At 40.4% G+C, this 22252-nt stretch overlaps 1 protein-coding gene across 5 annotated transcripts in view; it reads right to left on the bottom strand.

Moving 5' to 3' along the window:
• Nucleotides 1-10623: 10623 nt before the first annotated feature.
• DOCK4 (dedicator of cytokinesis 4) overlaps nucleotides 10624-22252 on the bottom strand; it is a 488016-nt gene continuing 476387 nt past the window's right edge. For all 5 annotated transcript variants that reach the window (XM_064289799.1, XM_064289800.1, XM_064289801.1 and 2 more), the window contains 4 exons: nucleotides 21434-21506; nucleotides 19504-19617; nucleotides 16522-16583; nucleotides 10624-13271 (listed from right to left, as the gene is read on the bottom strand). In XM_064289799.1, the coding sequence (XP_064145869.1) occupies nucleotides 12840-13271; nucleotides 16522-16583; nucleotides 19504-19617; nucleotides 21434-21506 (681 nt within the window). In that variant the 3' untranslated portion in view covers nucleotides 10624-12839. The remainder of the gene's footprint in view (nucleotides 13272-16521; nucleotides 16584-19503; nucleotides 19618-21433; nucleotides 21507-22252) is intronic.

Genomic DNA, 22252 nt, shown 5'->3' with positions numbered 1-22252 from the left:
CTACCCAGTCCCTACCCATTAACCATCAGTTCCTTTCAACACTATGTTTCTAATATTTTACGCATCTGACTTGAACAAATTTTCTGAATGACACACAGCTTTCCACCAACTTAAAGACAGTAGGAATTTTCTTTAAAAACCAGCAATAGGAATACGAGAGAAAAGGAAATTGCCTCTGGGAGCCATTACCCACTCACCAGGATTGCTCAAGTACTTTTGACTTGAATTCTACAGCAATCAAGTACGCAGGGCTCAAGATTCAAATGACACCCCTCTCCCCCTCACTTTAAAAAAATCTGAATTCACAGCTCAGCATGCTCAGGTGGAAGAGGAATAAAACAGGTTCAAACTTTTTATATTACATAAAATTACTATTAAGAAAGTATATCCCACTAAATACTTGAGGGCAAGGAGATAACTAATCATCTCATTTCTCTAAAATGTTTTGATCCTAGCAGAGTATAAAAAGTAGTTCCTGTAATAGTTCCATCTTATTTCATAAAGAGTAATGGATGTCAACCTACAGAATGGAAGAAAATATTTGGGACCTACATATGATAAAGGTTTAGCATCTAGAATATATAAAGAATTCCTATAACTCAAAAACAAAAACAACAAAGACAAGTCATTTAAAAAATGGACAAAGGGCTTAACTAGACATTTCAAGTATATTGAGAAGATACACAAACATAAAATTCTTAAAAGAAAATGTAGGGTCAACACTGTCAGACCTAGCTTTTAACAATGGATTACCTAATATAATAACAAAAGCACAAACTGCAAAATACAAAATAAATACATGGGACCTCATAAAAATTAAAAACTTTTTTTCCTCAAAAGACTTCACCAAAAAAGTAAAAAGACAAGCTAGTGACTGGGAGAATACCTTCGGAAACCATACATCTGATAAGAATCTCATAACCAAAGTATATATAAAACTTAACAAGAAAAAGACAATTAACCCAATCATAAAATGAGCAAAGGACATGAATTGACAATTCACCAAAGAGGACATTCAAATGGCAACCAAACACGTGAAAAGGTGTTCAATGTCATTAACCATCAGAGAGATGCAAATCAAAAGCACAGTGAGATACCATTTCACTCCCATTAGGGTGGCAAAGATAAAAAAAAAAAAAAAAAACACAGAAAATGACAAATGTTGATGAGGATATGGGGAAACTGGAACCCTTATTGGTTGTTGGCAGGAATGCAAAATGGCACAGCCATTGTAAAAAATAGTATGGTGGGTCCTCAAAAAACTAAAAACAGAACTACCTTATTACCCAGTAATTCCACTCCTAGTTATGTGACAAAACACTTGAAGCAGAAACTCAGAGATTTGTACACCAGTGTTCACTGCCGCACTATTCACAATAGCCAAAAGTTGGAAACAACCTAAATGCCCGTCAACAGATGAATGGATAAACAAAATGTGATACATACATACAATGGAATACTAGTCAGCCAGTAGAAGAAATGAAGTCTTGATACATGCTACAACATGGATGGAGCTTGAAGACATTATGGTGAGTGAAATAAATCAATCACAAAAGGACAAATATTGTATGATCTCACTTACATAAGAAAACAAGAAAAAGCAAATGTATAGAGAACAAAGTTTATTAGTGGTTACCAGGAGTAGGAGGGAGACGAAAAGGGGGGGAGGTTAACAGTGATAGAAAAATCACATTGATCAAAGGTAAGGTTGTACAGCCAATTATTGTAATTGCTCTCAATAAGCTGTACATCTGTAACAGGTTGAACTGGCAGAAGTTGTATGATAGATATATTTAAGATAACAAAAACAACAAAAAAGAGCACCTGCTGAGGGTGTTTATGCACTACCAAAAACGTCATGGGATTTGGTTCCTTGGTTTGGAGGTTTAGGATCATGGTCTCATGGGACATCCCAGTTGACTGGCCTAATAACGTGTTTAGTGCTTCTGTTCTACCTCCTAGTTCATTGCATAGTGTGTGGGGTCTTAAAAGCTTGCAAGTACCATCCAAGACGTGACAGTTGATCTCTATTTACCTGGAGCAACAGAGGAAGAAGGAGAGTCAGGGGGAGGAGGAGAATATAGAATGTGTGGCTGGTTGCCTCCATGAACAACTGCCTTTTTTACTATGAGACCAAGAGGAACTGGATGGTGTCCAACTACCATTACTGAACATTTTGATTAAAGATTCCATAGAAGAATCCTGATCAAAAGAGGGAAAATGCAGAACAGAATTTCAAATATTCACAGAGCCATGCGGTTGGATGAAACCCTGAAACTATTGCCCTGAGATAATTTTTAAAACTTAAACCAAAAATGCCTACTGAATTCTTCTTAAAACCAAGGAGTAAACCAACCAAAAAAACAAACCCACTGTAATTTAGCTTAATTAGCAAAAAATGCCTGTCTTAAGCATTATGCTCTTTTAAGAACTATCTATATGGGATCAAAATGACAACCAAAACCAAACCAAACCCACTGCTGTCAAGTCAATTCTGACTCATAGAGACCCTATAAGACAGAGTAGAACTGCCCCATAGAGTTTCCAAGGAGAGCCTGGCAGATTCGAACTGCCAACCTTTTGGTTAGCAGCCATAGCGCTTAACCACTACACCACCAGGGTTTCCAAAATGACAACAGCAACTCAAAAGATTAGATAAGAGCCTAAAGGGACAGTGAGTTTATGTTAATGGGGAAGAAAAGCTCAGAAAAGGAAGGTGAGAACGTTGCACAACTCAAAGAGTGTAATCAGTGTCACTGAATTGTACCTGTAGAACTGGTTGAATTGGTGTATGTTTTCCTATGTATATTCTCAACAATAACAAAATAAAATGAAAAAAGAAGATACGCTGATGGCCAGTAAACTCATGGAAAGATCCCCAACATCATTAGTCATTACAGTAACGCAAAAAACAAAACCCACAATGAGATACCACTTCAATATCACTAGGATGACTATTATCAGAAAGATGGAAAACTTCAAGTGTTGGTGGGAATATGAAGAAACTGGAATACTTGTGCATTGCTGAGAAATGTAAAGTAGTGCAGCCACTGTGGAAAACAATCTGTCAGTTCCTTAAAAGTTAAACACAGACTTGCCACGTTGCTACTGTTATTGTGTGATATCAATTCCAACTCATATACCCAGTTCCCAGGGAGCAATACTGAATGGGAGGGAGGAAGTGACCAGGATCGGTCCACCCTGTTCACGTCTGTGGACACCCTCAGAGATTGGGAAAACGTTCCTGGCATAAGTCGCCCTGCTCCTGCTTCTCCTTGCTCAGCATTTTCTGCTTCTAGAAAACACTCTGACCTGTCCTGTGGCCTTTTTGTCTCCCCACTTTCCTTTTTTTTTTTTTTAACCATGAAAGTTATTGCCTAATTTCCTAGGGCTGCCATAACAAAACACCTCCCAGGGAGAAGGAGCAGTTGGCAAACAAATGTAGAAGGTGCGCTTTATGTGCGTAAAAATATGGAACTTCTCCACTACTAGGAATTTCTGTGACTTAAAATTTTTGCCTGTTGTTTCTCCACATACCCATGTCCCCATTTAAAATTATGTTCTTAGCTCAGATTTCCACAGCCTTGAAATTATGGCTCAAAGACAATACCATTTTTTAAATTCTTGATCCATATTACCAAATCGCATTTCAAAAAAATTATCTTAATTTAGTGCCACCAGCTAAATTGAGGAGTCCAGCTTTCACCATAGTTTTCTCAGAACTGAGTACTCATTTTATACATTTAGCTAATTTTATAATAGACAACTCTCCATTGTTTTTAAATTTATTTTTGATTAGTAGAATGGTTGATATTTTACCATATGTTTGTTTATGGCTTACCTTTTGTAAATTATCTATTGATTTCCCTATTAGCATGTTTTCTCTCTTCCTTTCCAATACTTAGGCTTCTTAATAGTGTATTTTTAAAATAAATTTGGATGTGTTCTTTAAAAATAAAGATATTAACTTATCATATTTGCTGTAAACATTTTCAGTCTGTTGGCTCTTTTCTTTTGACTATGTTTCTCTTTGGCTTACAGAAGTTTTGAAATTTAATACAGCTAATTCTGTCAACTTTTTATAATTTCTCAGTCTTTGAAAGTTGCCTTACCTAAAAAACAAAAGAACACAGAGAAAGAAAGTTACCCTGCTGTCTGAGATTATATTTGTTTTTGTCCTCAGGCCCAACCATCTGATCAGCCAGCTGAATGGGTTAAAAGTCATAGCCTGATTCCCACCCTCCACCCCCCACTTCCTCACTAGAAAGGAAAGGCTTAGAGGAGACAAGAGGGGGTGCATTCAAATGTGTGGATGGAGAGCTTACTCTGAGGAGGTAAGCACACCATCCTCTGTACTTGGCCCAAGGATTTGGGTAAATTGTGTGTGGTAAGGCAGGAGTCTACTTGTAGATGGTGAGGGAGGGAGAATGGGTGTGCCCAGAGACTCCTCGAATGAATTTCCCTTTATCGTAGGCTTGAAGTGCTCTTAACACCATGTAATTGCTAACTTTAGCCCTAATGGAGGGACATTGCAGGGTCCTGGTAACTGTTGTTCTCCTGTAAGTCAGACAAGACTCCGGAACAACAGAATGAGAAAATTCACATTACTGATACAAAAGGGACTTGTCAACTGCCCCGTTGCTTTCAGAAATCTCTACCCCCAAATTGTTTCTATTGGCTGCTTAGTGCTGCTACAAAGAACAGAGGAACCTGCCCCATAAACCCAGTGCAGGGGACTTAATAGGATTAAAATTTGTTGGTCTCGCTGGCAATTACTTCTGCTCCAGGTGAGTTACATATGGGTCCAGAAACGCCACCCCCCCCACCTCCTCCTACCTGCCCCATGTAAATCCTAAGTAGACACCTGGTCACAAACTCTCTGTATAAGCTTCTCAAAGAGGTCCGGATCCAGGTCTGCTCTGTCATATGAACGAGGGGGGAGAAAAATCTTAGGAACAAGAGAATTGAAACCAGTGTTGTGGTATCTGAAATTTGTAAACTCTTTTTTTCCTCAATCTGTTAAAATGTACCAGAGTTTTACATGCACATGGTTCTACAAGGCTCATTGTGAAAAGCAGGAGTCGCCTGCAACATACCCTCCCCACAACCATCCTCATTTCCCAGAGGCAATTGTTGTCATTTTTTAGTTATTTCTTGATATTTACTCTTATATCTCTAAATTCAAAAGTATCTTGTATTGCCACTTCTTGATTTTTTTTTTTATTTTAGGCATTATGTATTGACATCCCTTTATGGAATATGATGGAAGATGAGAATTAATTTCATTCTACACACACACACACACACATTCTTTACCCTAAGACTTCCAACTTTGGAGTTAGATCAGCATACAGTTTAACATTTCCATGCCTATATAAATATTATATACAGCTGAGCCACATAGCATACTATGATTACATTTACTTTCTTATATAAAACTTTTTTTGTTCTCTGTGGAGCCATTTGGAGCCCTAGTGGTACAGTGGTTAAGAGCTTGGCTGCTAACCAAAAGGCCGAATCCACCAGCTGCTCCTTGGAAACCCAATGGCAAAAGGTTTTTTTTTTTTTAATAGAGTTATTTAGGGGGGAGCCCAGGTGGCGCACTCATTAAAGCATTGGGATGCTAACCGAAATGTCTGCGGTTTGAACCCCCTCCTCTATGGGACAAAGATGTGGCAGTCTGCTTTCTAAAGATTTACAGCCCTGGGAATCCTTTTCGGGCAATTTTACTCTGTCTTATTGGGTTGCTATGAGTCAGAGCTGACTTGACTGATGAAGTTATTAATTAGCTTTTTTTTTTCTTACTTGCTGTAGTATAGTGAATTACATAATATGGCCCGTCTAGCCATAGTCTTTGTAACTCCCACCAAATGACTGGGTGGGACTATGAAATGAGGTGCTCATGTCCCACCAAAGGGATTGAATAGCTTGCTAATATTGTAAATAAGGTGCATGGCACTCTTTGGGGGTGGGAACATGCAAATAAGGTATATGAAACCCTAATGGGGGGATTGGTTAGTTTTGCTATCCTGCTAGGCTTAAAATGAGCCATCCCAGAGGCAGCAAGGAGAGGATCTCTCTACTACCAGAAAGAGCCAGGGGTGGGGCATGTCCTTTGGAACTGGGATCGTTGTGCTGAGAACATCCTAGATCCAGGACACAGAGAGAGCTGAAGCACTGGAGATGACGAAAAGCAGTGGGAGGGAAACAGTGGCAGCAGTACCAGGAGACTGGCAGGAGATCAGCAGGTGGATGGCGCAGTGGGCTTCACAGAGCGAGAAAGCCGAGTGCCTTCAGGTAGGAGGCTTGCTGGCAGAGTAGGCTGCCTCCAAACACTTGGTGGAGCTAGGTTTTTGGCCCAGGAGCTAGAGCTTAACGCCTTTGGGCTGAGGCTTATTGGTGGAGTGGGGTGCCTCTGGGTACTTATGTTGTTGTTGTTGTTAGGTGCCGTCGAGTTGGTTCCAACTCACAGCAACCATATGTACAACAGAACGAAACACTGCCCAGTCCTGCACCATCTTCACAATCGTTGTCACGCTTGAGCCCATGGTTGCAGCCACTCTGTCAATCCATCTTGTTGAGGATCTTCCTCTTTTTCACTGACCCTCTACTTTACCAGGCATGATGTCCGTCTCCAGGACTGATCCCTCCTGACAACATGTCCAAAGTGTGTGAGACATAGTTTTACCATCCTTGCTTCTAAGAAGCATTCTGATTGTACTTCTTCCAACACAGATCTGTTCATTTTTTCAGCAGTCCATGGTGTATTCAATATTCTTTCTCAACGCTACAATTAGAATGCATCAATTCATCTTCGGTCTTCCTTATTCACTGTCCGGCTTTCATATGCATATGAGGCAACCGAAAACACCAGGGCTTGGGTCAGGTGGACCTTAGTCTTCAAGGTGATATCTTTGATTTTCAACACTTTAAAGAGGTCTTTTGCAGCAAATTTGCCCAGTGCAATGTATCGCTTGATTTCTTGACTGCTGCTTCCATGGGTGTCGATTGTGGATCCAAGTAAAATGAAATCCTTGACAACTTCAATCTTTTCTCCATTTATCATGATACTGCTCATTGGTCCAGTTGTGAGGATTTTTGTTTTCTTTATGTTGAGGTATAATCCATACTGAAGGCTGGAGTATTTGATTTTCATCAGTAAGTGCTTCAAGTCCACCAGTACGACAAACTGACAGATGTGTGGGGGTGGGTGATTCTTGGCAGAGCTAAAAGAGGTTGCTAACACTTGCCCAAGCAGGGCAGAGGCCAGACCAAGGGACCAAGGGCTAGAGAGAGGCCTGCCTGCAGGCACAGCAGAGAAGAGGCTGTCCTCATACAATTGTACTCCGACATTCCTGAAACTGTATTGTAACCTGTTACTTCCCTAATAAAACCCATAACTGTATGGTCTGAGTTCTGAGTGGCCATTGCAATGAATTATTGAACCCAGCAGAGAAGTAGAGAGTGCTGTGAGAGGGGTGGTTGCTGTCAGAATTGGTAAAAAGCTTGGAGGGTGGAGGCACGTCTGACCTCCACCTCAGAGCAATCAGCCTTGGGCTGTTGATCTTGGTTCTCCTTTCTCCTTGTGAGGTTAGTGGAGGTCAGATGCCACCACCATGTCATTTTTACATTTGCATACCTTTTTTAAGTATCTATCCCTCAACTCTGACATACTGTAAATCTCTCTTCTGTGAGTTCAAACACATTAGGGATTTCATAAATTTCATCATCTCTTGGACAGCTCACTCTGCTCTCTTGACTTCCTGTTCTCTAAACCTGCCATACAGCCGATGTACTCAGATTTCCCAGGCCAGCATTCTGGAGATTGTCTTCATCTCTGCTGTGCTGGATCTCGTTTCCTGAATCCCAGGTCTTCCTTCCTTCTTTCCTCCATTCCTGCTTAGTATCTTATTTTGGTGGAACATTTTTTTCCAGTAGTTCCTTAAAAAAGCAGTTTTTGAACAAGTTTTGAGGCCTCACATCTTAAAATATTTTTTCCACCATTACACTAGATTGATAATTTTAATGGGTATGTAATTCTTCAGAATTTCCAATGCATTTTTCCACTGTCTTCTAACTTTGTGTGCTTTTGAGGCAGAATAATGTCCTTCAAAGGTGTCCACATCCTAAACCCTACAATCTGTGAATATGTTGGGTTACTTGGCAAAGGGGAATTAAAGTTGCAGATGGCATTAAGGTCCCTAATCAGCTGACGGTAAGCCTGGTGCACTACCCGTTAAGTGCTATGGCTGCTAACCAAAAAGTCGGCAGGTCGAATCCACCAGGCGCTCCTTGGAAACTCTGTGAGGCAGTTCTACTCTGTCCTATTGGGTCGCTATGAATTGGAATCAACTCGACGGCAATGGGTTTGGTTTGATTTGGTTTAATCAGCTGACCTTAAAATAGGGAGATTATTCTGGATTATCTGTAATCACAAAGGTCCTAAACAGTGGGAGAGGAACACAGGAGAGGTCAGAATTAGAGAAAGATGTGACTATGGATGAGAGAACCAGAGACATGGCGGTATGAGATGGAATCAAAACCTGACAATGCTGACTTTAAAGGCTGTGGAAAGGGGTAATGAAAGAAGGAAAGTGGAGGACCTCTAGAAGCTGGAAAAGGCAAGCAAACAGATTTATGCAAGGTTTCCAATGTATCGATAATTCATTTTCCTTATTGCCAAGTACTATTTCACAGTATGGGTGTACTACACCCACTGAAGAACCTCTAGGCTGTTTCTAGTTTCTGGCTATTATGTGTAAAGGTCCTATGAACATTTGTGAACAAATTTTAGTGCCTGTGGCACTAAAACTACTACAATGCTTTTTGGAAATAATTTGCCAGAATGCAAAAGAACAGCAAAAACCATTATTCCTTTGCCCCTGAAATTCCATTCTAGGAATACATTTTAAAGAAATAATCCAAAACATGGAAACAGCCGTATGTAAGAATCAGGTCACAGTGGTGTTATTTGTAGTAGTAGAAAAATGGAAACAATATCTATTAATAGGGGAATGGCTATATAAATTACTGAATACATACTCTGCTTTTTACATACATGTAACAATATGAAAATACTTAATATAGCATTAAACAAAATATTAAGGGTAGTAAGTATAGACACACTGTGATTACAACTACGCAAAACACACATGCTGAGAACTTAAACCATCTACCCCTACACAGCTTATGTCTACTGTAGCATGTCTTTACCATTCCATTGTCAGTAGCATAACTTTACTACTCCAGAACACTCTTGCCCAGGCAAGTCACTTTATTGGTCATCACAGGAACTTCTCCACAGACCTATCAACTCTTCAATGGAAAGCATCAATCAACGATTTAGACCCTAAAACTCTTTGAGCCCCTCAACTCAAAATCCTTGTCTTGCTGTTTTCACCAACCCTAAAGTCTTATATCATGGTCTTTACCAAATACCAACTCCCTCTCCCACCCCCAAATGTAAGACCCACCTCAAATCAAATACCAAAATTTCAGTGAAATCTGACCTTGCCCTCCCACCCCCCAGACATTATTGTAAACCTCTGCTGAAGTGGCACTTTGTCTAATGGCAGTGAGCAATAAACTTGGTCCTGTCTTACAACAGATTGTGTGGGTGATATTTCAGAAACTGGCATACAACAATGTAGAAAAACTTTGTAATACATACATGTAGAAAAAGATAAAAGGAATATGTAATAATAAGGGACTGGTATTGCCATTTTTTCAAAACTTTTTAATGGTATTCTTATGTAACGAGGGCAAGGCTTACTTCAATCAATAACTAAGAATTCACAAGCCACCTTTTAATGTCTAAAGATCAAATAAAGACAAAGCTGTGTAACTTGTTATTCTTTTTTTTTGTGTTTTGTAGATCAATCAATAACAATCCAGAAAGACTACTTAGGTAAGAAACTGAGCTATTCATACTGTAATTATGCTTGTACAATCAAAACACTATGGGCTCAGCTGTAATGAAAACGACCCAAAAAACACTTTAAATTCATGTTTAGAAACAATCAGACGGACATTGATAATGGTCTTTAAATGGGTTTTGGTATTTAATGGGACAGAGGCTTTAGACAATGGCTTGCTTAGCACTGAGTTACATAAATGCCATAAACCTAACATAGCATAGACACATCTCATGAAGTTAAAAGCCAGCTTTAGCAACACAAATCTGGTAGTCACTGGGTTTTGCAGTGTTCGTCAAATATCTTCCCTGTCGTTTTATGAAAATCAGGGAGAAAAGCTGGCATGAAGATAGTTTGTTGCAGCTGGCAAAGGCAGTGCTTAGCAAGTCCTTCGTACACCTGGCACGTATGTGTGTCACGTTTTCTAATGCAAACAAACTTTTAGGCTTTGACTGTAAAATTGGCTCTGGTTAAAGTCAGTTATTGGTCAGCCGCCGAAGTAAATGTTACCTTCTTCACTGGATATTAACTATTTGACCTTTGTTCTCTATGGTATAAATGAGCTTTGTAGTGTGGGTGAAGTGCATCCACTGGGGCGAGAACAAAAAAACAGATCAATCAACAAAGCCTGAATGTTTCAGCATGATAGGACCAAGAGATTTATCCAGTTCCAGGGAACGACACCCAATGATACAAATAAAGACAGATATTAAGATTAATCAAGTAATTTTATTTAATCTTTACCATTCAGCAGCAACCAACATGAACATCTGAGCAAACGGAATCTCCTGAAATGCTCTGCTCGTAGCTGCTTCAGAAATACACACACGATAAATTTGACTGTTCACTGCCAGAAATTAAAAAAAAAAAAAACCCAAAAAACAAAATGGCTTCAAGGGCAAATAACACTGATTCATACTGTGCTCAAGCACTAGTCAACAATTATTAAATTACACGGGAAAAGGAAACCAAAGAAGCTTTGTTATCTTATGCATGTCACCTTATTTAAATGGAAAATTTTACTTCTTTAAAGCAACAGAAGTATGGCGCTTTCTATATATATATACATGTATATATATACACACATACATTTTAAGGATGTGATTACAAACAAAAAATGTTATCATCCAAAGCTAGTTCAAGAAATTTCCAGCTGCAAAAGTTGCAAGATACAAAGCTAAAATTCGTATGTTCCTTTTCTCAATTATGAACACACTCACTAAACATAAATACTTTAACATATATTAATATTTCTGACATTCAAAATTGTAAAGTCAATATGGCAGAATTATTGTTAAAAGCACATATGTACAAATATTCTTTTTTCATACATAAAGTATTTGGCATAACAATCATACCGCATCCACAACTGTTTGCTTTTATTTTTACTTTTTTTTTCTTTTTACACATAATGGTATCTCTTATTAAAATTAACCAGTTATGTACAAAAATACTTGAACATTTATTATAGAAAACCTCTATAACCAGCCTCAACAGCATGGACCTGCTGAATGGTTTCATTAAGAGAATATAAAAAAGTGGTCACTGCCTTCCAGGTAAGCTATCAACAAAAACATAGTTAAACTAAAATGAGCTTCCCAACAAAAGAGGGAAAATATTTAACAGTATGATTTAAAATACAGTTCATATATATCTATTATCAAGTGAGTGTTATAAACAGTCAGTAAAAGAAAAAACAAAGATACAAAATACATTACTACATACAAGGTGCTTTTTTCACACTCCTACGACTGTGGCATTAGCATCGCTACCTAGATCTAAGATGCTACGTTGCAAAATTCAAGCTAGAGCAGTCAAGAGGCACCCTCCTTCAACCAAAGGACAATAGGATCAGCGAAGAAGACAAGCTCCACTGGGAAGAATGGAGAGAGCTGTGAGCTTATTTTATTTTGTGCAGGATTGAAAGTTAATGCCCTTGCCTTTTGAAAGTCCTTTTGCCATTTAATCATGCTAATATATTTCCTCTAAGGTTTTTTTTTCTTCATTTATGCTATTGATTTAATACTGTCCTGTATTGATTCCTGAATTCTTGTTAATGGGACACATTAATTTGTGCCTACTTAATACCTGAATGCCTGCTCTTCTTCAATGACAAATTTTGTGTAGGAAACTATCAAGTAAGGAAGCACAAAATTCAAGTAAGCTTTTTTCCGGGAGTCTTTTGCTTCACCTAGATGATTGAACTCTGAAAGTAAACTGCACCTTAAAAAAGAAATACAGTAGATATCATGGTGTTAAGGTACTAAAGGACTCATCAGCCAATTCACAAAGTAGAGTTCTAAGAATGTAGACAGCTGTCAAACATAAAAGCAATCTGAAAGAAGTATTTTGTCAAAAGAACAAAACAACTTCCAGTCCCATTTCTTGCAACCTCTTTAAGTATATTGTCTAACCAGCCCCGCTTTAACCTTTAATTCTGATGAAGTATATTGATCATTCTGCTCATGGAAAGAGCCAGAAACCTCCCCTTATTTACAGAAGTCTTCTAAAGTAAGGACCATTGTGTTAGAGTATACATTGACTTACTAAGCTTTCTCAGAGTATCAAGTATTCAGTAAAAAGTATACAACATTATCACACATTGTATTGTTTGACAATATTGTATTGGCTTTAAGATTAAACTATATTAAAAAACTGAACATAAAAAGATAAAAAATAAGTTTTTATCACTATTTACCACTCCCAAATGAGAAATGTTTTCATGAAATTCAGCCATACTTCATGGGAAATCTGGTGGTTTTGATCAATAATGTTTAATATTGTGCAACATTATATTAATAAGCAAGTTTCATTCATTCAGAGAAAAATCTGAGTAAGTTATTAAAGTGCCTACACTAAATGTCTTATCATACTTAGTATTTTGTAAACGGCAAAGAATTCATCGCTGGGAAATAGAAAAGTGACTCATAACTGAGAAACTTTCCGGGGCAGGGGCCTTGGCCGTGGCCCGGGTTCAGTCCTCCGGGTCCCGTTCTCCAGGTGGCTCGATCGCGCCGCCACGGGCTTGGGGGGCAAAGCAGGTGGCTCGGAAGTGACGGGAATGGACAGGCTGTGAGGTAGCGGGACCGGGCGCCGAAGAGTCCGCTCGTAGACGCTGTACGGCGGGGGCGTCTTGCTCTCCTTGCGCACAGGCTCCTCCGGCCCACTGTAGCTGGGCACCGACACTGAGGCCGGCTGCTCGTTTACCTGATTTTCAAAGCCTGAAGTTTCCGACGTGCTACACCGGCTGAGAGAGGAAATCCCACTGCTGTAGCTGCCAGACAAGACTGGGGAGTTGGAGATGAGGCCTGGAGAGTGATACTCCACTGGAGAGGGGGTGAAAGACTGCACAGAGCCCTGCTCCGATGTCAGATGGAAAGGAGGGGAGACAAAAGCAAGAAAAGACAGACCAGAGTCACTGAATACCCAGACGCCAATTTCAGTGTTGTCATTCACAGCACAGGAAATACAGGTAAGGTGCTTATCTGCCAGGCTCATCATTCCTTCATTCAGCTCATTTCACAGACTCCTTTACTCCTTCTCATCCTACCCATCGGGGTAGGAGGAGGAGAAAAGTAATCAGAAGAGATTTTAGAGCATAGCCTCGCTTGGAACCTAGGGGACAGAGGTGCCACTTCTCCTTTCTGGTACAGCTAGGATGAGCTCAGAACTGCAAAGGCAGGGTTTCTTGAGGGCATGGGGGGAGGATACTCTTCCCACCAGAGACTTCAGGAGGACAAGGAGAAGCACCTGAAGCCCTGCACTTGATTCTTCCGCCCTAGCTCCAGACTCCTGACTCGAACTGCAAACTCGCGGTCCTCGGGCTCTACCCTGAAATGTGAACTCTTTCGTCTGCGCAGTGTTTTAACAAAACCTGAATTAGCTGCTTATTTTTTAAAATAGGAAGATTTCACATCCAACTTCAGATTTCTAGCATTTCATAAAGAACCGTAAGTTCTAGCCACAATGGCTCACATTCTCTGGACAGAGATAATCGGATAGTCCTCTGAAGCTGAGCACAGGCTGTCCCCTTTAGATGGAGCATGAAGCTTTCACCTCACCACAATCCCTACCACTCCACATTGTGTTCCACCCTGCCTCCTCCACTCATTTATGCTAGCTGCCTCGCCTCATCCAGAATTGGAATTTGCTACCACCCCTACCGGTGTCCTCAGAAATCTGGGTCCTAAGAGATGCTCTGTGAAAGGAGCGTTCCATGAAATATGCTGCATACTATATACTCCTTACGTGCCTTCAAAGCACATTAGTATATTAAAGTTTTCACACTCAGGCAATAAAGAAATCTGGATAACATTTAGTCCAGTGCTTTCTAAACTTATTTGATCATAGGACCATTTTTGTACTTATCAGAAAATGTCCTATGGAACACACTTTGAAAAATGCTGCCCAAGAATAACTTTACCTTGGTCTCTCTTTTTAAATGAAATAATATTGGTGGACACAAATCTTTTCCTTTAGCAGGAGTCTAAAATCATGCATGGCCAATGAAGAGATCCAAATTCACTGGTGTCTTTGCATAAAATTAGACCCTCAAATTCAAAATAAGACAGGTAAGCTTAGTCTTCTCAATAGGGTTAACTCCTGTGTTTAAATGCTGGAAAAAACTAAACTCTATCAGTTAAGGTAGCAAACTGCATTCTAATCATAGCAAAACTAATAGCTTGGTAGCAGTGTGCCCTCTAATGTAACCCAGGAGTTACAGCACAAGTGTTCAATCTATTTTCTTTCTTCAAATCCTATTTGTAAAGACATGGCCGTAGGCTTTGTATATACAATAAAACTATATGCAGTTTGCACCGGGTAGTATACACCCCCTAAAGCTGCCCTAAAAGCCTAGAGTAATATGATCTAGGCACACAAAAAGAAGGACTCTCTGAAGCAGCCCTTGCACACAGCCACGGTCAACACTCCTCTTAACCAGGCATGATTTTTTACTTTCTAGTCCTTGCCAGTCATCATCTCTCTTCCTCATTAGGGGACCTGGAGTATATTAGTAGCTACTTAAACATTTTCAGCCCTTTGGTTACGTTTAAAAATTAATCTCTAAGACTTTTTATTGTCTTATTACTACTCTACAAAATCAAAGTGTTGAAAAACACAGATGTTAATTACACAGCAACATGTGAGAGCTCTCTACTTGTAATGATAAATGTAAAGATGTGCAAAGGGCATGTGGCCTCCCTCCATGTCACATCAAGCTGACAATCTATGGTTTCCAGAGTGAATGCTGCCATGTGTACTTTATGATTAACGGCTGCACTGCAGAATGCCAACAAAGCTGGCAAACGATTTGCACTCACCAGCAAATTTTTACATCAGAAATTTTGAGAGTGCAAATGAAATCATGCTTCTTTGCGATTTTCTTTTCTTTTTTTTGTTTTGTTTTCCACATTCTCAATTTCTATCATCAAGTATCCTTATTGTTGTATCCTACAGGGACTCTATAGGACAGTGTGGAACTGCCCCTCGTAGAGTTTCCTCAGCTGTAATCTTTATAGGAGCACATCTGCAGGTCCTTCCTCCCGTGCAGCAGCTGGTGGGTGTGAACTGCTGACCTTTTGGTTAGCAGCTGAGCACGCTGAACCATTGCCACCAGGGTTCTCAAGTACCTTAGTACCACAGACTCATAGGATCACGACCTGCCCCTCTGAGTTTCTGGAGGCTAATTTGTCTTCTTCTTTCACATTAGGTAGAAATATCTCAACGAGAAGGACATGGAGCATGTAAATCACAAGTCGCGCAGATACAAAATCACTCTTTCAACAGTCACTTCAACCTCGTATCTGCCTCTGTTGCTGCTGTTCTGAGCACCAACCTCTCATCTGTCCTGACAATCCTTGCAGCCAGTTAGATTCAATGTGGATAGCAACTAGCAACTATTCTTTACCTTCATGAGGGATTTTGTATGTTTAGAGACATTAAACAGCTCATGTCTACATACCAATTCAAATGTCTGACCTTTAAAGCTTTCCAGTTTCCTCCCAAGACATTTTTTTGTTCATTTTACCTCCTTGCTTTTCATGTATTTCTAATGTAAATGCAATCCTTAGTTTAAAATATAAAAAGAGAGAAATAAACTTGAGTTTGGCTTTGTCAAAATGAAGCTAATGGTAAAGGCAAAAAGGCACAGAAGAGTATTTAAGGAGATTTTGATTATTCATGTCTTCTGATCTAAGTGCCCTTTTTTTAAAAAAATGTATTTTAAACCAAAAGACCAGGCTTAAAATGTCCCAGGAGGTAGTCTGGGACTATATTTCATTCCCAATTTCAGTGTATACAGTGACTCTGAGTCGGTATGAGTCAGAATTGACTAGACGGCACTGGGTACAGCGACTCTACCTTGTACATTCTCAGACCCACCACTTGGAGAATAAGGTTAATCTGAAACCAAAGGGCAGTATTCACAGCGGAGGTTCCCTGAAGGGAAAGCCTGTACTGCTGTCTTCCACATCGTCCTCCATCCATTCTTTATATGTCCTTTGCCTTATCTGTGCAAAAGAAAGCACCTCTTGATGTACAGGGATGAGTCTTAGGAAAACGGAACTTGGGGCCAGTTTCTAGCCTCCATCTAAAGAAGGGCCTGTACCTTCAGTGGAGATCGTCCGGCAGGGGAAGGGGACACTGGCGTCGTGTGTCTTGCCGGTGAAGCTGTCAACAGAGAGAGGTATCACTTTTATTAAGAAAACCCGGATGATTGGCTATCTGCAAGCCCAGAAAAATGGTCCGCGGAATAAGTACGTTCTAGGCAAGAGTGGGGGAGAGACTAAATGATGGCTATGCAAAACAGATTCCTTGAGAAGGATGGCATTACAAAGACACGGGACAATTACAGGGTTACCAGTGTACACATGATGTTTTAACCAATGTGACAGGGCCCCAAACCGGTCTAAGATCCTTTATATTTCCCCAAAGTCCAGCTACTTGTGTACTCCTTGATCTACCACATAAGGAGCTTTCAGGTGTGAGGTAATAGTGCTTGGGAAATAGCTGCTGACTGTGGCCTGAGCAGCAACGGGAAACACTGAGCTGCAAACAGGCTCACAGGACTATACTTACATCAGCTTCCCCTTTTACATCTCCAATACTCCTGAAACAGTAAACCCCTGGCCATGTCCATAAAAGGGTGAGTAGTTTTCCATTTCTCCCCCTAAGCTTATTCTCAGATCCTCCTTTTATCTCTTAGGTGGTGGTACTATGGATTTCATCATCATGCTCAAGAGCTTTCTCTTTGTTTCCCTACAAGATTTTCACACCCTGTGTGGAAAACAGCACGTGTGATCACTGCCCTCCCTGCGTGTGCTTGCAGATCAAATCCAGCTAAGGCAGATGCATACAGTAAAAGCCTGCCGTGCCAGTATGCCTTTTTTCCCAATTCCAACTTGAGAGGTTTCTGTGAGCTCAGGGTATGCTGCTCTGTGATTAGCTGCCATTCGCCAAGCTGTCACAGTGTATGTAGGCTTGTGACTCATAATAAAACTACAGAAAGGCTGAAGGGAAGACAGACAGACAGAGATCCTACCACAGTGACCACAGATGATGACATATGGACAGATCATGACAGCAATCAGTGCAGAAGGGACAGCAGCCCTGCCCAAAGTTAGCTTGGGAGATGTAAGGTCACCTTCATGCTCCAAGTCCCAGGGGACCCAGGAGTGTGGTCCATGATCACACTAAGGGACTGTGTGTCTGCCGCCTTGCGTGCTGGGGCATGCTGTCAGTGCGTGTCAACTTCTAACATCAGTGTGAGTTCTTCCCTCCCATGTATGTCCAGAGAAGCAGATCCTGACTGGGAACTGGATTTCTGTCATCACTGTGGTGGAAGTCAAGGTTAACTATTCCCTGGGACCTCTTCCTCTTGACTTAGGCAGTCGCCGACACCACCACTGTGGATACCACAGTGACCGCTGTACCCACTGCAGGTTTGGAGAGGTGTTTTTCTGGGAAGGCATTTTTCCCACAGAGACCTACAGCTGTTCTATCAGTATGCTTGTCTTCACATTTGAACTAGCTCAGGAACCTACCATTAATAACTACCTGTTGCCTTTGAGTCGATTCTGACTCATGGTATTACAGAAAAGAACTGCTCCGTGGGGTTTTCTTGGCTATAATCTTTACCAAAGCAGAACATGAGGCCGTTCCTCTGTGGTGCTGCTGAGTGGATCGACTGCCAACCTTCAGATGAGTATTCGGGTGCAAACCCTCTGTGCCACCCAGGGACCTGACCATTAATAATACTGCTCCTTTAAAGATGCCTTTCAAGGTCCCAATTTTAGACACACAATCAGGTTTAAATAGGAGACGCCTGAGTATGTGCACATCTTGAATAAAATACAAATTACTTGGTTAATGAGTCCTAACCTGCCTTGGTCACACTGCTAATGCAAACTATCAATAAGCCTAAAAATATTTCTTGTTCTGATTAAAGATCTCACATGCCTTTCAAAAATCACTGGTGAATTTTAGCTTTGACAAGTATAGAACAAATTTGATAGCATACAACTTATTTTAAAAAGAGGGAGTCTGCTTTCTCTTCTTAATTAAAAGTAAATAAATGAGATGCTAGAATTCAGCAAATGAAAGATGAACGATCAATCCAGAAACTCCGTGACGGAAATAGTGCTATACTTTCTTACGCTTTTACGCCACTTCTATTCGTAAAGCTTCCAACCTATTCTAGACCTACATAACTACTAAAGACTCTCCCCATCAACTGGAGTAGGTGGAATCAGTAGGGTAGGACAAGCTCCTCTTAAAAACTACCCTACTTAGGCCACCAAGCAAGTGGCTTATTGCTCAGGAAGAAAAGAGGTTATTGCTATAAACTCACAAAGGAAGCTTTTTTTTTTTTTCTTTTTTCCAAAACCGTTTTCAGTGGTTCTCAAAATCTAGTGGGTACAGGAATAACCTGAAAGGCTTGGTAAAATACAGACCTATGGCCTTCCAGCAGAAATGTTAAAAAAATTCTGATTCGGTGGGCCTGGACACTTGCTTCTGAAACCAGCACCCCAGGGGATAAGTGCCCTGAATCCAGCCTTTGAGAAATACTGCCTTTAGAAAACAGACCTCTCTAACCAACAGAAACGGCACTGCTATGGGTGCCAGGTAGTTGTTTCCCAGAAGGCTTATCAAAGTCACCGGTAGTCAATTCCTATTTAGGGACAACTTGGAACCTTGGCGTTAGTCCTGAACAAGGCTGAAGCAAGTGGCTGAGTTAGGAGAAGCCGATAAGAAGGCAAAGGACAGAGAAAATGTTACTGGCCTAGCAAGGTTAGGGCCCCTCCCCCAGATCTGAGGGTGGTGCTGTGGAGGAAAACAACCCTGCAAAACCTCTCCAAGGGGGTTAGTAAGAAAGGACTACTGCTTGACTCGGTAGTCCATTCCTTTCAAAATTAAAATAAAACCAGTAGTTTAGGGAAGAGGGAGAATGTTGTTGAAGAACTGTGCAGCTCCTAAGGTACTGACCTCAGAAACCCAATGCCTACCTTTTTCTGAGGAATTCAGGACAAGCTGGAGTACACAATAAAAAGTATTTTATAAAAGTGATAGCTCAAATGCTTTGAATACCCACCAGTCAGTGTGGGTCTTGGAGGGACAGGGGGAGAGATAAGCTTCCCACCATCCGACATGGTCTTGGCTTCTTTCCCACTGTCCAGGCTCCAGCTGCTAGGGGTGGGGTTCACAGCTGGAAGGGAATAACACAGCTAAAAACACATGGTCCAGCTTTGCCCTTCGAACGCGTGAGATCTTATATTAGGAGACAGTCAGGATTATCCAGAATGGAAAAATCAACTGGATTAAAATACCAGGAAACCACCTGAATACTAAACCTTTATTTAATTGGCTAGCTAACAGTTATCGTTGACATTTAATTGGATGATAGCATGTCTTTTTACTTCACTCAAGCTGTCAAACAGAACTACAAATCTCTATGTCTCTCGAAACTTGTTGAGAATTACAAATGTGTTTAGATGTTGGATAACAGAAGGAAGATGTAGTCACAAGACTATTTTAAAAACTTGCTTTTTTTTGGTGGAAATTTATGGACAAAAATAAATAAATAAATAAGTGGTACCCAAAAAGAGAGAAACCAATGACATGATGATATTTTAACTCTTTGGCAGAATTGTGGGGAAAAAAACCACCAGGCCAGACCATCCTGTTGACCAACCCATTGAGGAAAGGACTCTTCTTCCTGAAATCAATGAATTATACTGAAGTATGTACCAAAAATAATTTGGAATACTGAGAGGACTACTCCTTTTTTTGTAATCTGTCTGGTCCTTGCTTCGGTAAAATGCAGGAATATGGAGCGAGTCACCCTGTTAGGAACAAGGGTAGGACACACAAGGTTGTAAACAGCCTCTACACAATGAGGTTTACAAAGTCAAGTCTTAAAGAGATTTCCAGTAGCTTGCTCCGTGTACAGACACTGCCATCTGATGGACATATCTGGGATTTCAAGATTTTACCACTTCAATGGAACTGAAGTCTTAAAATGTTTTTTTCTCTCTTCCTTTAAAAATTTTCTTTGTGTTTTCATTAGGTAGAAAGGGGTGAGAAGGCTGCCATATTCCTAAATTCTACAGCCAAAGATCGATATTTGACTTGCAACATTAAAACAATTTACATTTGAAAATAATTTTGGCTAAGGTCTTGCTAATTGTGATCTCCCAAGGAAAACTTTAGTGCTAATGTATCAATGTACCCAAATGACAATGCAGTCTAGTTCTTAATGTGGGCAATTAAAGTGCACTTTACCAGGGCATTCATTAGTGACTTTTGATTCATTGGCCTCTCCAGTTTGGAGGCTTGACCCTGAGAGGAGCAAATGGGTGACTTGCTGCACGCCACTCCCCTCCTCCACCACCACCCCCTCCCTGTAATTGAGGAAGTCACATTTAATCTGTCTTCATCCTCTGCCACGCTGCACACACTGATGCTAATCGGCTATTTGCTGCTATGAATGCGTTTGGTTCTTTTTTTTTTTTTCCATGACCTTGAGGCAGGGCACACTCCATTATGCACTGGATTGCAATTCCTAAATAGTATTTAATTGCACAAGAGCTGTATCTGAGTCACTGCAAACAACCGATGAGCTGGCAGAATAAGCCTGTAAGGAAGACAAAGGATGGGCCATGGAATCAATCTGGAAAGTTGCTATTTTCACTGTGCTGCACAGGTAGCCTAATTGGCAACTTCCCTTCAGGAAGAGCAGGAATTGCCTCAGTGACATACCACATTGTAGCATAAAGCTATTAAACAGAGGCATTCCTAACTTGCTCAGATTCTCCTGCTAAATCCTACAAGAAAAAAAATTTTCGAAGAAATAGATGGTGAATAACTGTCTTTCCTTAATCCCCTGAAGAGCAAACTCATCCTGATCATTAAAGATCTCCAGGACCTGCCTTCTTCACAGACACACAGAAGACCGGAGAAAATGAGAACAAAACAAACCCTTACACGTTTCAGGGTTATGAAGAGGCTGGCTTCATACCTACCTTTCTCAGGTGCAGAAAGATTAGGGTCACTGCGTGGCAAGGTCCCGTCTCCAATGTGATTAAACAGCATCCGCTGAAAAGGACAAGAGTCTGTTTTTGTGATGCCACAGGCTGGCATGTCAGACCGTTAGAAAAGGAAATGACTAGCTCATTACTGAAGTTTTTTATTCAAAATAATTTTTTATACAACCTGATGAAACTAGAACAAAGCCTTAGGGTTTGAAAACGAGAACACACTGTTTAAAAAGTTTGTATTAGATTTTAAATATAAATGATAAATTAATTTCCATGATAAAATGTAGGGAAAAAATAAATAGTAAATAACAGGTTACAGAGCTCTTTGTAAATGCAAATGCTAGTCTGGTGATATGAGACCCAAGCAAGAATTAAAGGAGAAATACTGCTCAACAATCTCCAGTGAATGGGCTTTAGCCCTTTAAAGGATTTAAAAAAAAAAAAATTGGGGGTGATGCTATGTTTTTTTCACTAACGGAATGCATGCTGAATCATTATTTGTTGATAGTTTTTTATTTATTTGAAAAATGGAGTGCCAATTGCAAGCGGGTCATATCGGTCCTATGTTCCACGAAGTAAGTACATCACAAACACAAACACAGTATACATTGGTCCCATGGCCCAGGAAGTGAATTACAAGCTGTTTTCACCCCCAAAATAACTCATTTACTTGAATATTTCCGAATGCTGGTAACTGCACCTTCTCAGTTACACAAAGGAAATAGTAAGATACTTGCAAGCCTTAAATCGCTGAACAGAAGCCCAAAGCCACGGAAGTTTTACACGATCACTCCTCCGGGAAGC

The sequence above is a fragment of the Loxodonta africana genome, chromosome 8 (genome assembly GCF_030014295.1).
Source record: "Loxodonta africana isolate mLoxAfr1 chromosome 8, mLoxAfr1.hap2, whole genome shotgun sequence".
In the NCBI taxonomy this organism is placed as follows: Eukaryota; Metazoa; Chordata; class Mammalia; order Proboscidea; family Elephantidae; genus Loxodonta; species Loxodonta africana.
This window is presented reverse-complemented; position numbering and strand designations above follow the sequence as displayed.